General features: G+C 40.9%; 1 protein-coding gene and 1 pseudogene across 1 annotated transcript in view; both read right to left on the reverse strand.

Moving 5' to 3' along the window:
- Positions 1-9976, reverse strand: part of LOC108791118 (zinc finger protein 436-like) — a 12085-nt gene extending 2109 nt beyond the window's left edge. The window contains exons 1-7 of the mRNA XM_018561503.1: positions 9919-9976; positions 5985-6504; positions 4087-4172; positions 2845-2901; positions 1483-1624; positions 753-860; positions 552-647 (exon numbers count right to left, since the gene is read on the reverse strand). Coding sequence (XP_018417005.1) covers positions 552-647; positions 753-860; positions 1483-1624; positions 2845-2901; positions 4087-4172; positions 5985-6504; positions 9919-9963 — 1054 coding nt within the window. The 5' untranslated portion in view covers positions 9964-9976. The remainder of the gene's footprint in view (positions 1-551; positions 648-752; positions 861-1482; positions 1625-2844; positions 2902-4086; positions 4173-5984; positions 6505-9918) is intronic.
- Positions 9977-13489: 3513 nt separating this feature from the next.
- LOC108791119 lies at positions 13490-14410 on the reverse strand (annotated as a pseudogene).
- Positions 14411-17888: the final 3478 nt, after the last annotated feature.

Raw genomic sequence — 17888 nt, forward strand, 5'->3', positions numbered from 1 at the left:
ATATACACACACACACACACACACACACACACACAGGATTGCAGGATTAACAAATTCATTTTTTAATGTTGTACATTGATGCGTTTATATTTATGATTTCCAGCCACAGCATTTCACATGTTTACTGGGCACATCTTCAATGATTTTGCGAAAAATAAATACAAATCTCAGAAAAATCCAGTTGTTACCAAGCATAATAGCTGAATTTAAGATTACACGTGAAGTTTAATAAGTCAGTATTGCTAAACCCCTTCCCTCCTTGCTCTTTACAGATCTGTGTAATTAAAGGCATACAGTGTGAACACAAACAGCTACTGTTATTTTCTCTCTAGAAATTCCACACTGATTTATGACACCAGTGCCATGGGTACAACCTGTTTATTTGTAAAATAAATATACTGCATAAGATATGAGGTATAAAACAATTAATTCAAATACAATGAGTTTAAAAACATAAACTTAAATTTTAAAAAAATGACCACAGCTATTATAGTTTTCCCTCTCTCTTATTATATCTGTATAATTTTCTGCAGTCACTTTCATTCACTTACCTTCACAGGTATCCTCTTGATCTACAATGCTTTCCATGGAATTGCTTGCACAAGGCTCTTCTGTTTCTTGATCACTTGATGCAGTACTTGATTCACCTACAGAGACCAATCAATACTATAGAATGGATCTTCACACATCTTTTATAATTCAACTGTACATCAGGTCAAGCATAAATATACACTAAATAAACCATCACTAACCTGTGAATGTGTTGGTTGCAACATCTACCTGTTGAACGTTCTCTCTGCTTTGGCCATCGTCACACTTATCAGTAACTGAGACTTGTTTCACATCTTCATAACAGAGATCTGCTATATGAAAGGAAGATAACATCTTTTTAGAAAAATGTTTTTTTTGGTTTGTTTAAAGCCATACCTATGAATAACTTAAAAATGTTGTGTTCCAAAAGTGTCACAGTAACAATACAATTGTTAAAGAAAACTGCACTTTTCAGCATTAACAGTCAGTGCAAAACATGTGACATACACAGGAAGATAAAAACTATAATACAGGCTATCAATGTAAGGGTAGCCTTCACCTACTGGGCACCAATGTTAGGGACATCTCTCTCACTGATCTTAATAATGTAACATGAGCTGTAGGATGTTATTTCTAGCAGGGGTTTCCTGAAACCTAACATTTATTCAAGGGTTCCTCTGGGGGTGAAAAGGTTGATCTATGAAGCAGATGCAGACCATGGAGGACGCCTGAACAAAGATGGCACCAGTCTTATGGGAAAAACAAAGAAGTGGTTGACATTTAACCTTACCTATTACCTAGCATAAACATGAAAGAATACAACTGGTACTAGGTCTGCATAAAGCTTTCAGAAAAGGGTTTGTGCGACAAGGGCAGTGTGGAGAAACCTAAGCAGATGGGTTCCCGGAGATACCCACAGGGTTGCTTTTATTGTGAAGTATAGAGAATCACCTGGTTCTTCTGGGGGTGGACAACTGTTGGACCTTTGATCATTATCCTCCATCATCTCCTGATAAAGATCCTTATGGTCTTCTATATAATCCCATTCATCCATGGAGAAAGAGATTGTGACATCACCACATTTTACAGGCACCTGAAACCCAAGGAATATGCACCTCTAAGAAATAAGGATACAAATACTTACACATGAACTAAACTTTTCATTGAATGCTAGCTCCCTAGGTGCTCTGTCTGGATGTTTTTGGCAGCTCCCTGGCAATCTAGCCCGCCCCCAAAAGAAAAAATCTGCAGAGTCTGCTCCCCCATTATGGTCCCTGGGCTCACCTTGCTCCTGTCAGCCAAGGACTGCTACAGCAGGATTCAGGATGGAGAGCAGCAGAAGACTGCCATTCACTGATCACTTCTAGGCTGAATGAACCTGGAAGTGCTCAGCTCTAAGCATTTCCAGGTTCAAATCCAGTGCAGGCAGATTGAAGATTCTCTGATCCGAATGGGCTGGAGGAGGTGGAGAAGGGAACAGGTTTTACTAAAACACCTGATGCAGTCATAATGGATACCTGTTCTGCCTGTAGTATCACATAGGGTGCTTGTGATTAAAGGAGAACTATAGTGCTCTTTTGGATCACGGGAGGACTAGCTAATGCCTGCTATATGCTGAGAGCGCCACAGCCAGAACAGATCCTGACAATACTGTCGAAATCCACCCAGCTGGCTGCACCCTCCCCCATCAGTCCCTCCAGTCAGTGCTGGAGGATCGAAGAGGGAAGGGGGGAATTCCTGTGGGGACATGTTTGGGAATTCTCTGCAGGAAGATGTTCGGCAAGTGAGCAGAGCGGCAGTATGTTATCGCTCACTTCCCGATCAATAGAGCCGACATGTGATATTTTAAATGTCACACGTCGCAAAAAAGACACCCTGACCAATGCTCACAAATTTAGGACACATGCACATACTTAAAAGCCATTGTGCAAAACATGTTAGGTATTCCCACATATGCCTGTTGTAGTTAAATATTTAATGGCCATCATTTAGGTTTAACATAGTAAGCCTACTTACAATTTTGGTTATTATAGCTTTTCATCATTTTGTAAGCACATGTGTTAGCATGTCTAGATATAGTTAGTTATTTAATAACTCAGCACAGTCTCATCTTTTATATTTAAATTAAATACAGAGATTCTCTTTGTATGCACCATAAGGCAATTTCATTCATATGCAAGCATTTTATATTTTATACTGCTTTCTTCTTTTTCTGACCATCAGGCCATTTTTTTTTAACCCACTTGGCTAAAATAAAATCTTAGGGAAACCACTGCTATACCCAGTATATCTCATGTACAGGGTGATACTCACCTCCCTTTTTAATGTTGAGTTAGCCACGTCAGAGTTCTTTTTTACCATCATATATTCCTGTACCATGAAGAAAACAGATACATTTAAAAAGGGTTTCTGTGATACATACAGTATAATAGAAGAAAACAATTAAGGTTGTTAACACCATTTTCCGGACCAGATCTGATCTGGAAAATGGTGTGAACCTGCCCACAGTTCCATTGCATTCTAGACCTGACAAAATGAGGCAAGCAGTATTTTTCTGGTCTGGTCTGGAACGGACTGCGCTGGTGTGAACAGAGGCCAGAAATAGCATAGGGATACATTAGGATGCATTTTGGGTCCAGAAACAATCTGGTCTGGTCTGGAGATATCTGGATGTGGAGTTATGGGCCCTAAGAGTCCGATTTATTCACATGCTGGGTGAGTGCCTTTTGCAAGACTTTCCCGCCACTAAATGGAACAGAGAAGCATAAGAAATTCCTACAATATATTCGGGCCCTTACTGTGTACTAGGAGACAGCAGCTCTCTAATAGTTCTGCACCACCGATCCGTCATCCCACATGTGGCTACACACTCCAGCAGCAGGTACCAGCCAGACTCTGGGTGCCCTTACTTTTGATTAACTTTAAACTCACACCGCTTCCCTTATTGTTTCAATGGACTTTATTGAACAAGTGGCAGAGACACTCCAACCTGTTCCTCTACTTTGAAGAGGAGAGAATAGGAGAGGAACAGCTTGGAGTTTTTTTTAAATGAAAAAGGTAAATGTGTGCAGCCCCACCTTTTGGAGTCCTTAGAGGACTGCTGTTATGGAAAACGGAAACACACATCCCATGACTGGAATATAAGCCAGTCAAAAATATAACATTTGTAAATTGTTCGTAAATAAACAAATGCACTAAATAGTTTTAAAGATGCCAACATTTGTGGTTTTTTTATAACCCTTCCTACTACAATAAATTGTTTACCAATTTTGGTTGTGTGCAATTATCTGATTGGCCTCAGTTTATTGAGGTAGACCATCCTGAGCTTTGTCCGTAAAGATAGGGTTATGTCCAATAATTAACAGTATGTAGTATTTGTTGATCCACAGGTTCCATATTTTGTGGAAAGAGTCTAACTTGGACATTAGGGTAGAGGAGAGTTACTCCATATAATAAAATGGATTGTCGGGTTTATTTCACAGACAAAGTGTAATGTGAAAGATTTTACTGCAAACTGTCATTAAGCAGTATCACACAGTATCAAATAGTTCTCACCTCACCAGCAAGCAGAGTGATTATTTCCATTGCAATGTTTAAGAGTCTTTTATTCAGCATCTTCTCAATTTTGCTCTCAATGATATCTGCAGCAAAAGCAACAAAAAGCAAAAGTGTTTGCTTAATATTACAGCAATCAAGACCCTGAGCCTCATTCTAAAACATTTCAAATGAGAAAGTTTGATAATTACAAAACTTATGGACACCAAATCCTTTCACAAATTTGGTGTCTATGGTATAAAATCCTAATAGATCCAAAACAAAGAGGATGTGTTTGAAGATTCATTGGATCACACCTAGAAAATATAGTATAACATCGAAAAATACTACATCAAAAACAGAACTGTATACCCTTACAAAAATGTTTATTATACAAAATGAAAAATGGCAAAATTAATCATTTATTAAAATAACAGACCTGAAATGTGTTTTTAGGATTGGAGCATAAGTACATAGCATCTATATAAGAAACTAAAGCATTTACAGTATATGGAAAGCCTTCATCCTATGGGTTTATGTGCACGTATCCCCAATATTTGGTGACATTTGATAAAGAAGTGCTGGTAGAGTAAAACATACTCTCCCCGTTGTTTAGAGCCAGTATAGGACACTGCACTGTCCCACGCCGGCTTTATACCAAGAGCTAAGTGATCATGTAACCGGTGATCGGCCAGCTCTCAGTCTCTTCACCCTGCAGAAAGTGGGGACTGTCCCTGCAGAGATTCCCCCCTCCCCTCTCTATTCCTCCAGCGCTTAATGGAGGGACAGACAGGGGAGGGGACGGGCATGGCTGCTTTGGCTCTAGAGAGACTGAGCCAGCTGTCAATTAGGCAGCCGGGTGAATCCACACAATATTGTTGGTATACTTCGCGGGCTGTAGCGCGGCTCTGTGCTATCAGCAGATAGCATGCAGTAGGCTGGTATATGCTGCCTTTGGATCAATGAAGTCAATTAGTAAATGTATTCCAGGAACCCAAAAGAGAAGTAAATACAAACAAAAAAACTTTGACTTCATTTCTAAGTCCCAAGAAGAAAAAAAGGTGATGAGTGTCTCTGATTGATTCAGACTAAAGTCCCCTATTATCACCCAGCTGAAGCAGGAGAAAAGGAGATATTCAACAATCATAGAATCAGTGGATACTAGTATATTGCAGTGTAATGTTTCCCAAAGGGACGAATGGGAAGTTTTCTATATTGTCTACAGCAACCAATCAGAAGCTCCCTTTTGTTGCCTAACCTCATAGTCATGAACTCTACTTTTCAGAATTCCTATCATAAGGAGGTCAGATAAATAGCAGAACAAGCAGATCAAGTAAGCTTCCCTTTGCCTGTCCAAAGCATTTCTATACCAGCTTTTAAGCCATTGGTTTAACCTGCAGTGGAAGAATTACAGCTCTAATTTGATTGGTTGCTGCAGGTAATACGTATGTTATTTTAATCTCTTTTTTAAAAAAAATATAAATGTAAAAGCGATCAGACTGACCTCAATAAAAGGTATACATTCATGTCTTAAAACCTTGTTTCTGTATAAAACTTGCTATTATATATGTATAGTGGAGGAAAGCCATATTTGTGTATTACATACACAGGCTCTGCTTACGGTTTTGCTATACATTGATTGTGCTTTACTGCTCTTTCTTACAATGCTAGACTATGAGTTAATCAGCACACTGATCACAATGCATTTACCATGTGGCTAATATCCTATGTCTACACTTTATAAAGAAATACAAATCTCTGTATTAAAACATACAAATCTGGAAGAGAAAGCTTAAAAAGTGTCATATAAAAATGACATTGGTGTTAACACTGCAATTGCAGAAAATACGTGCTCACTGAAAATACAATATACTCTACCTTTCAAGATAAGTATAAGGACCAGCATAAGACTATCTTACCATAGTATGGATCAGTACCGACTGCTTTATCTATCATTTTCATGGTCTCTGTCGAACACTGTTTAGCTTCCATACATCCAGAATTTTCTTGCTCATCTGTATGTAGATGTATTGGTTTGTGTCGTAGTGAAGGGGGCTGATTCTCCACATGAGCCTTGGATGGAGGAGAATGAAGACGTGTGTCTGTTTCATCCCGGACCTTCTGGCTTGGTAGGGCTTTGGAGACAGATTGTGGTTCTTGGGAAACTGTGGGAACTGCATCGGGCTTCAGAACCATTGTTGTGCCATTGAAAACATAGTTTTTCGGGGAGAAATGTTTGGAGCAGATCTGATAGCGACCAGATCTAGAATAGAGAACGTTCCGAGCAAAGGCGTCTATGTCGTTGAAGCTGTTACCCGTCTGTTGCAGCCAAAGTTTAATTAAGTCAAGAGAGCTTGGAAAGCCATGTAGCATCACCCCACTGTCCGTCCCAGAAGTACTGTGACAGTTCTTAACAATGCACTTGGTCATGGTGGACACCTGTAAGGGGATTGAGTCATTTTTAAAACAGACTGTATGGATATAGCTGAGAAAGCTGGTAGAACTGTTGAAAGAATTACGGTACCCCTTGTAGTTTGGCTATCCCTGCACTGCAAGAGTTAACTGCTCAATTTGGTCTAGCGGCTAAAATAAAACAAATATACTCACCTGACCTTTGGTCTCCCTTTGGCTGCTGGACCGGTCCCTGCAGCCTCTTCTCCCCCGTACTCCAACGGTCTAAGGACCCATGACATCATCATGTCTAATGCAACTCCATTATATGTGAGGATGCCGAGCGACATTCCACTGCCAGGGCAGAGGGGGAGAGAGCTGGGAAGACACCGGCGCAGGACTGAGGATCAGGTAAGTATGTTTTCTTTATTTTAGCCCCCAGACCAAAATGAGCAGTTAACCCTTAATTTCTATATGGCCTGGAGTTCCTCAATAAAGGAGAACTACATATAAGTACCAATTTAAAAAATGTTTCCACTTTTGAAGATTAACCCAATTTTACCCCCAATCCACCCTCATCCCCTCCACAACATGTCCCAATATTATAATTTTCTCTCTAACCTTGTTCCTGTAGTGAAAACTAGTTTTTATTATTCTCTGTGACTCACCAGACATGTCAAATTCTTGCAGGAGCAACTGATGGAAAGAGGGATCAGCAGGGTGCCCTACATCAGTTCCTACTGACATAGGTACGCCCCCAGAACTACATCTCCTAGAGCCCTTAACCTACACACTGTGCGTGGGCAGGTTCTTTGGAGTCAAGGAATCATCATTACTTTATTGGGAAACAAATCAATGTATACATGTAAAATGGGACAGAGATGGGCAGGAAGAGGCATAGTCCTGTAGTCCACCAAGGGAGAACTCATGAAGGACTGACAATGATACTTTGGATTGCTGTGCAGCAGAGGCACTGCAGAAATTAAAACTCAACACATTTCTGGCAGGCCAGCAGGCATTTTTGTGCACTTGCAGCACTTCTAAAGCAATAAAATGTTAAGAAAAGTGCAGAGATGTATTTATTTATGTTACTCTGCACAGCCATACACTTTAACAGGCCAACAAAGCAGCTCTATGACTATTGCAGAGCTGTTTGTCTTTGTTTGCCCCATCCCCATTTTCCCTAAAAACTGCATTATTCTGAAATAGGGTTCTAGGGCCAGACTATACCTGCCTGATAAAGCCCAAGCTGATTACAGATGGGTTTCTGAAGGTGGGCTATGAACCCAAAGAAAACACAGCAGCATTGCCCGATGCTGGTAGCCTTGGAGCTGCATTACCAAACATTTGGTTGACTGCTAGGGGTTCCAAGCAAGGCACGGCCTTTACAAGAAAGTCTTATTTCTCCCTGTGTATTTTTCCTGTTTTTACATTCTGGAGAATGAGCTAACATAAAATACTCAATGGCAGGGCAAGCACATCTGCCATAGTAAAATATTGCTAATGCCATTGGCTAGCTAGCCGTAGTTAGTCAAATTCAACTGCACTTGTTCTGTAATGTTGAAGACATTTTGTAACTTTTCCAAACCACTAAGAAACATCCATACCAGCTACGAAATGTATACAACATTACAGAACAGATCCAGATGAATGTGACCAACTAACAGTGATATGTGGGGGCTTGATGTAAACCAAGTTCACCCAACCTGCACAAAACTGTGACCAACACCCTCCAACCCCCCAGTACAATCAGTTGTGGAAAGGGTATTTCCCGCCACTTTGTGACATATACAGTAGCTATTCTTAAAGTGACACTAAACTCAGGAATTAAACCTTAAAAATACATTCAAGTGCCTTAGTTATTAACAAAATGTATTTGTGTATCACTCGGCTGTAGATCCTCAAATCATCTCTTTATTGGTGCTGACACTGTCCTTCCTTCTGGTGGGTGGCTACTTTTGTTTGCCATGGTCCCTGTGTGTTGTAAAGTAGCCACTGCTCCAAGTTCACTCCCGTGATGGACTACAATCTTACTTTTAGTTTACTAATTTGTACTGAGTGGCTGTTTGTGAAACTATATGCAGTGCCTTGCAAATTTATTTTTCCTGGGGTTTTTCCTGTTTTATCGCATTACAACCTGGAATTAAGATTGATAGACTACAATCTCAATACAAATTAGTAACTAAACGTGACATTGTAATCCATCACAGGAGCGAGCTTGGAGCGGTGGCTACTTTACAACACACACAGGGACCATGGGGAACAAAAATAGCCCCCCTCCAGAAGGAAGGACCAATGTCAGCACCAATTCAGAGATGATTTGAGGATCTAAAGCCGAGTGATACACAAATAAATAATACAAAATCACCTGCACTCCGTACAGCATACAGACCTTGAGTAGGAGGTTGGTGCTTGAAGTGACAACACGGATGGTGCCGTGTCAGATACAGTCCATAATAGAAGTCACTATGTCGCCCAGAAGAAGGGACCCTGTCTGGCCCAGAAACGTTGGCTGTTTGACACATGTGACGATTGAATAAAAAGTGCTTTACTTCTTGCACATATCATCGAGTGCTGGTGACTTCTATTATGATACACAAATAAGATACATTTTTGTTAATAGTTAAGGTACTAGAATGCATTTTTAAGAGTATAGTGTCACTTTAACTTTAGTTCCACTCTAAGAGAGGGAGCAGTATGTATATGTATGTATAGTTATATATATGTAGGCTAGACAAATCCCAGGAGCCAGGCAATGCTCCTAAAAAATGACAGCAGGGGCCTAACTTTTGAGGTTGAGAACTTTCTTCTAATTGTTGTCTATAGAGCTGTCTCCTAAAAACAAATCCTGTACACTGCTGGATTGAACAGACTGGTTCTTGAGCACCATATTATTTTGTCCACCCCTGCTCTATATTACACACACACATACATTTTCAATGTGCTGCCTAAGTATTGCACATCATACTAAAAGTTGTCTGTATTTCCAAGTATATACAATGGAAAGAAGAAAACATCACAAACACTATAACATATAAGTCCAGATATAAAAAATAGAAGTATAGCAAAGTATTCTGTATTCCAGGTATGTATACTAGAAAGCATCACAGATACTATAACATATACAAATCCAGTTATACAAAATATTCTATATCTATACTGGAGAGCAGAAAGCATCACAGATACCACAACATATACAATCCAGATCTGTGATATATAGTGATTATGGAGTGCGATCTATGGGATGTAATAATCTATTTCTCTATCTGCATTCCATTGTACTTTGCTTGGAAGGTCTGTAACTTCTGCCCTGCTGCAGCCGGCCGTTGTGTACAGTGCATTGTCTATGGAAGTGTGTGCAGGCACCATCCTATGTCCTTACAGACAGCACTCAGCTTTTTACCTTCACCTTTCACACTGATACTCCGCATCCATAAATACAAAACACAGTCTATACTGTACCTTATTGTAATCAAGGACTCGTCTGGTCTCGGTGGGCGTAGTCATATGAAAATCCTTTCGCGCTCATTGGCTGACCTTTGGTTCCCGAGGCAAAGCCTTCTGGGAAATGTAGTTCCCTATGGTTGACTGGGGCAGACGCTGGAATGAGGAGTGGACTGCAACTCCCAGGAGCCAATAGCAGCATCGGTCCTACTGACAATCACCACGGATCTGCCAATCAGGACACAGTGAAGATATTATCTCACACTTCCTGCTGTGTTGGTAGTGATGGGTTTTATTCTTTTACAGTGTGCGGAGGCCTGAGTGTAAAATTACAGAGGAAGTAAACCTAATTCTTTCAAAATGGGATTGGTTATGCTAATATTTTTCAGGACATCCTGTTTGCCTAGGATAGGAGGGGCTGCTGGGACCTGTAGTTCTCCAACGGTAGGAACATAACAGGCAAATGCATTCCCCCACTTTTGGGAGGAGCTGTATCAGAAAGAAAGCCTCTTTTATCATCAATAAACGTGAACAAATAGAACCTAATGGTTATAGTGGTTATAAAAGAGGATAAATGTCCTCCCCCTGCACTAGAATTAAGTGCGAAAAGCGCAGAATTCTAAAAATCCACAATCTCTTTTCTGGTAATGTTTGTTACAAACCCAGTTTCCAAAATATAAAAATATCTGATATATACATGTATATATACACACACACACACACAGCAGGGGCGTCCCGAGGCCGGGTGTCACCCGGAGCGGTGAACGGGTGACACCCCGCCGTGACATCATCGCACATGCGTGTGATGTCATCAGGTATGCCGCCGGTTCCCCTCCTCTCTCCTGACACTATGGGGCTCTCAGTCCATGACCGAGTGCCCGACTTTCTAGAGAGGGTGACACCAAAATGACTGTCACCCCTCCAATGGTGTCACTCGGGTGCGGGCCGCACCCCCCTTGTGACGACACTGCACACACACACAGAGGGCAATTTATAAAAATGGATGCAGACAGTATCTGGAGCAGTTGCCCATGGTAACCAATAAGCTTCTCTCTTCAGTTTGTTCAGTTAAAGTGACAATACACTCAGGAGTTAAATCTTCAAACTACATTCAAGTACCTGAACTATTAACAAAAATCTATCTTATTTGTGTATCACTCAGCTGTAGATCCTCAAATCATCTCTGAATTTGTACTGACGCTGTCCTTCCTTCTGGACTTCTGGAGGGTGACTACTTTTGTTCCCCATTGTCCCTGTGTGTGTTGTAAAGTAGTCACCGCTACAAGCTCACTACTGTGATGGACTACAATTTCACATTCAGTTTACTAATTTGTATTGAGAGGCTGTAAAACTATATGCAGTGCCTTGCAAAAGTATACACCACCTTGGTGTTGTTCCTGTTTTATTGCATTACAACCTGGAATTAAAATTGATTTTTTTTTTTTTTTTTGGGGGGGGGGAGGGGGACAACATGCCTACCACTTTGTAGGTGCAAAATATTTTTAATTGCTTGTATCATAACAAAAATGATTTTGCATCTACAAACCGGTAGACATTTGTACATCACATGATACACCCCCTGAAATATTTTTTTTTAAATTCCAGGTTGTAATGCAATAAGACAGGAACAAAGCCAAGGGAGGTGAATTTGTTTGTAAGGCACTGTGTACAAGTGATTAGGTATAGGAATTAGAAATATGGAGTTATAGCTAAGTTAATCAATGTATGCTAAACTGCTAATTATATCTGGGGCATCCAGGTTTCAATGACCTCTGATCACGAAAGGGTTAACGGCCTTTATTTGACAACACAGCATCCTGTTGCTTCAATGAATTATGTCATTTTGTCACTAAGCAAAACAGACCGAAACAAATAAACAATAAATGAGATTTCTAAACAAGTGAATTTATAAACTAACTATAAGGCCTCATGCCCACGGCGTTCATGCTGCGGTTGGAGATTCCTGCGGCAAGAATTCCAAATGTGTGCGCACAGATGTAACCGCGGTGCCCTTTCAGGTTTATGATGGACTGAAAGCATCCGCATCTGTCCATTACTATCCTCCTGTACTCGTACATGGTACATTACAAGCGGAATGGGAGATCTGTTTGTACTGGGACGCAAGCTCTCTGTGTCCCGGGACAAACATTTTTGCCTCAGCCTTCTTCATATGGAATACAGAGTGATCATATATGCATGTACAGTACGTACTGATATCCCGCATCCAAACATCACATGTCACAGCAAAGAAGTATTGGCAGCAGATATATACCATGGACCGGTCCTGTCGGTTACCATGGTAACCAGTACATACATGCATATATGATCAACTCCATTTGTGAGTAGTTTTATTCTTTTTATTATTTATTAAATACATTTGATATACTTCACAAGGTGAAGGTGCTGTCCTTTTTGTTTGCTTTTCATGTATTCGAAGATTTCCCTGTCGGATGTGGTCTGCTGCCTTCCTCCAAGGAAGATCCTTTAGTTTGAAGAGAGTGATGATACATGGTCAGCGCTGACTATTGGATGCATATGATAGAATACAGAGCTGGCCTGACTGATCCCCATTTCTTTCGAAAGCTAGGTGAGGTCAATGAAAACAGATACTCTGTACAGTGTCTGGTAACTTATTTACTCAGCTCAGTCTAGTTTATATGCCTAGATGTGGCAACGCCCAAATCTGAGCAATCCTGGGGAGTGAAAAGCAGTGACAATCCCAGCCATTCAGCATCAGATGAAAACGCCACACATAGCCTGATTATTGGGGATGGATCCTGTCTGTATCCAAGCACAGACATCCAGACTCGCACGGATGTGCAGTTCAGGTGTGCGTATGTCAGCGTACGGCCGCATCCTCCCATAGGGAAGAACAGGCTGCTGCGTGCAATCACATGCAGCACCTGCCCCTCCCGGGAACGGCTCGATACGGCCGTGCATGTTGCACAGATCTGTACGGCCCGACTTTACGCTGTGTGAAGGAGGCCCTTTAAATCTGCACAGCGAGACATCTGTGAACTGATTGGTAGCCAAGCATGTTAAGGACAGTTCTTGATTCTGGTACATGTTTTTGAATACACATAAATCTTGTTAAAGGAGAATTATCAGGTGAGTGATTTTCACTCACCTCATTGTTCTAGCCGACGTGTGACAAAGAAACTGTCACAGGTCGGCTCAGTAGATCGGGAAGTGAGCGAACACATACCGGCGTTCGCTCACTTCTCGATCCTGTCACGGCAGAGAGCCGTGACGGGAGTGACTGGATTCCCCCCTCCCCACTCCAATCCTCCAGCGCTGACTGGCGGAACGGACGGGGGAGGGGTGGGTACAGCTGGCTCTGCCTCTAGATAGGCAGAGCCAGCTGTCACTCACGCAGCTGTGCGGATCCAGACAGAATTGTCGGGATCCGTTTCGGCTGCGGCGCCTCAGTATACCGTGAGCTGTAGCTCGCGGTATACTGAGCTTTGGGTGATGGGAGGACGCTAGTTTGTGTCCTCCCGTTACCCTAAGGAGAACTATGGGGAAAAGCCCTAACCCCCATAGTTCTCCTTTAATCACTATTGAATACATATTCACATCTTTGCAAGATTCAACACCAACAACGTTTGAGTGCAGCTTGAACATCCTTATTTTTTAAGCTGTAGATCAATGGGTTTAGCATGGGGACAGCAGCTGTGTTAAAAAGTGAGAAAACTTTGTTGGACTCCATTGCGTCCATTGAAGCTGGTCTTAAGTATTGACAGACAAGGGTCAGATAGAGCAGTATCACCACAGTGAGGTGTGAGGAACATGTGTAGAAAGCTTTATATTTTCCATTCTGTGAGCGAATATTCTGAATAGTGTGAATAATGAAGATGTAAGGGATGAAAGTGAGAAGAAATGGAAAAGTGGCCAGAAAAAGTCTACAGATAAAAATCAAAAAGTCTGACAGTGAAGTATCATTGCAGGAAAGTTTTATGAGAGGGACAATATCACAGAAGAAATGGTTTATGTCCTTTCATTTGTAGCAAGTAAACCTTGATATTAAAATAATATGAGGCAAAGATTCTAAGAAACCCAGAACCCAACATGCGACAGACAAAATGCCACAAATTCTACGGCTCATAACTGTCGAGTAACGCAAGGGGTTACAGATGGCAACATAGCGATCATAACTCATGGCTGTCAGTATCAAGAGCTCATTGCACACTAGGGATGTGAATATGAACATTTGAGTCATACAAGCTTTTACAGAAATGGTGTTATCTCCCGATAAAAAGCTAATAAGGATCTTGTATAAGGTGACTGTGCTGGAGGACATGTCCAAAATGGACAAGTCACACAAGAAGAAGTACATGGGGGTTTGGAGCTCAGGATCTAGACAGACAAGCGTGAGAATGGTTGCATTTCCACCAAGAGTGACCAGATAAATCAGAAGAACCAGGAGGAAGATTGGAACTTGAAGGTTCGAATCCTCAGAAATCCCTTTAATGATAAAATAAGTCAGCATTGTCTGATTTGTTAGATACATCGAGCTAAGAAATTGTCTAAGAAATGTGGAAAGAAATCATCATAAACTCAATAATTTACAGATTCTAAACATGCACACACAAGAAATGTGCATGTCATCACTTGCACAAAAGTCAAAAATCCAGAGATGCAGGGTTAAATCCTCACTTTATGAACAGGGCACACCATTTTAGGATGGAATATCTTTGAGGGCTTTTTGTTTCCTTTTGGCCTTCCTTTCTATAACTTGACAAATACACATTTCAGTTTCACTGCACTTCAAGGTGAATGCAAATGTTATAAAAAGTTGAGTATTCTTGCTTGAATATGTTATAATAAAACTGTGGTTCTAGATAAACAGTCAGTGAGAGGGGCATAAAGAGATGATTTACTTGCCTCCCATTACTCGACTTAAATACAATGAACATTTAACAAAAAAACATTTTCTTTGTTATGTAACTTTGCTTCCTTTTAGTCCCCTCACTCCTACCTAGTTGTACTGTTTTGATTCTCTATAAGTCCTACATCATAGAAAATCAGGAAGAAGAAAATCATGACTTGCAAAGATACTTTCCAGGACACAGGAGGTTTATTCATACTTTTAGATTGTAAGCCCTCAAGGGCAGGGCCCTCCTTTCCATCTTGTCTTTAATTGTATTGTAAATGTGATGTCTTCCTTATATTGTAAAGCGCTGCGCAAACTGTTGGTGCTATATAAATCCTATATAATAATAATAATAAGACTTCTTCACTTCCTCATTTCATAATGCATCAGTGGCCAGGCAAGGCTGCGGTCCTATGAGTGGCTAGGACTTGGTTGGACATATCTTCCACTTGTGAGGACTGCAAAGCTCAAATGGCAGTATTTAAGATGCTTTAATGGCTCTATCTTACAAAAATGTGTCTGTGTAATAAACAAAGGATATTCGATGTTCATCTGACCATAATGTATACAAGAATGATTTTCATGGCTCTATATGCTAATAATGCTCTTGGTTTTCGTGTTCATAATAGGAGTAAAGGCATATAAATGCATCCTATTTTATGAAGGCAATGCTGTACGCGGGCCGGATTTTTTACTCTCTGCTGCCCCAAGGCAAGGTTCCTCAATGGGCCCCAATCCCTGCCAAACTCCCCCTCCCCCATGGAGAATGGCAACCAGATGGCAGGGGCACTAGTTTTGTACTAGTGATCCCGGATATGTCGCTGAGGTCACTTGTATGCAGCCTGTTATTTAAACAGACCTGACAGGCTGCATACAAGTGATCTCAGCGACATCTCCGGGATTACTAGTACAAAACAAGTGGCGGCTCCCCACTGTACATTTAGCCCTGCTTGCCAAAAGTGTAAAAAAACGGCCTTCCCAGTGCCCAGAACTGCATGTCCCAGGCTTCGGGCAATAGGAATTCCACACCCCTGTTGCCCCTCTACTCCCTGCTGCCCCAAGGTCCTGGCCTCGGTGCCCTTGTGGGAATTCTGGCCCTGGCTGTATGTCACAGACAGTACATCAGTTACATTTAGTTCTTCTTAGCCTACCTTACCATAATGTGACTATATTGTCAAATCCTAACTATCCTGGCCTTCCTAAAAGTTATATGGACACACAAGAATCCCAGACTAGCCTAAGACAGTTGTGTTAGTTATAGACACTAATGTGCTGCTGTACAATTGAGGAGGGGTTAACCTACAGGTAAGCCTTGTTCGCAGTATCTTTAGTGTATGTGCCATTGCTGCTTATTGCATAGATTAGAAATGTTAAACTGTATGTGCCGGGAAACTTAATTGGATAGCTTCCATGCATGTTTGCAAATATTTGCCACTTAGACCTCTGTCTGTATATAATAAAAGCTGGATATTTATTAGGTTTTACTGACTTGAAGGGCTGAGCAGTGGGAAAATTAGTTTATATGCAATACATCATAGCTTTAAAACCCTGATACCCAACCTGTGGCTTGGGGATCCCCCGGAAGCAGTACTGAGAGTGGAACCATTAACTGATAAAGGTGCTGTAATGACAGTGATCTTCAGCAGTTTGATGTAACATATCCTCAATCTCTGTCTCCCCCCCCCATATGTTCAGTCTCAAACCAGACTTGTAGAATGTTGCCAGTCTCTGACTTTCTCTATTATGTTCCCAGTCTCTGATATGTCTCTCTCCTTTTATGTACAGCCCCCTGAGGTCTGGGCCACAACTGGGTCCCCCTATATCCAGTACATTGACCCCCCACTGCTTTAAAGGATTCGTTGGGATGGTTGGACAGGGTGTCTTCTAGTATTATTAGGCCTCAACCCAGCCACTACCTGTTGGGGAAAGTCTACCGGGATGTTTGAATATCTGTGGCCAATGGACCATTGTCAACAAATGCCTCCTAAGTGCATTAACATGCATGCTCTTAGGATTAAGGACAATTGTTTTCTTTGTGTCCTTGCGGTGACCTGTGTTTATCTGGTGAGGTTAACAAAGGTCACTGCAGTATGTGTGCAAAGGCCCTAAATGTACACTATTGTCTGCAGTCAGCTGCCTGATTGTCCATTCTGATCTGCCAGTGACAATGCACTTTCACTGTCTTAGGCTTGTGATAATTATGGTAAAAAGACAGAAAAAAACAAACTGATTGCACATAAATTAATAAGGATGTGTCATCACAAACATTTTTTGCTCACCCCGATTGCATGCATGTCTTTGGTGAATGAGAAATTTGAGGAGAAAGTAGATTGACTTGACTTTCATTGTGAAATTACCATCTATTTAAGATTGCGGTATTTTTCATTTCAGCTTAGGAACAAACAAGCCAACATTCAGCATTCTCAAAGTGAAACTCTTTTTTTTTTTATTGGACATCAGTATAAACCACAGACATGGCTCCAGCAATCACATATATATTACTAGATCTACAGATGTATTCAACAGAATGGTAAAAAATTAAACATGAGATACTATGTAAAAGAAGTCGGTTCCTTTGCAGAAAGCATGAAATGCATAAAGCCATGGCACATACTGCACACGCAGCGGTTATAGTTATAATAGCAGAAAATGTCATTTTTCCCCAGAGAAGAAACCTCATTAGGACAAGTCTAGAAATCTGAAGATTAATTAGGATTTACATTCACATTAAAACAACAGGTTTAATAGCTGATACTGTTAGCTTTTCAGTCCCAGTAGTTTTGTTAAATTATTTTAGTCATTAATATGAATGACTAAAATTATATATAGAGAATAGTGAACAAATCACATCAATTCCTGATACACAAGGTCAGAAACTAGGTAAAGTATGGCTAATTACCCTAACTTCAGACAAAACTTTTTTCTTTGTGAATAGAGCGGATAAGAGCTAGCAACACTGTCAGATTTTAAATGCTGCATATGTTCAAATAGAGGTGTTTTCTCTTTTCTTTCTATTCTGACACCTGTTGTTTAAACAGAAAATGATAGGGAATCTTCCCTCAGTGGGGCACAGAGGGCAATAAAACCCTGATATAGGTTCTAAACCTGTGTTTTT

Source organism: Nanorana parkeri, unplaced genomic scaffold, assembly GCF_000935625.1.
Source record: "Nanorana parkeri isolate BGI_ZX_2015 unplaced genomic scaffold, ASM93562v1 scaffold528, whole genome shotgun sequence".
Classification (NCBI taxonomy): Eukaryota; Metazoa; Chordata; class Amphibia; order Anura; family Dicroglossidae; genus Nanorana; species Nanorana parkeri.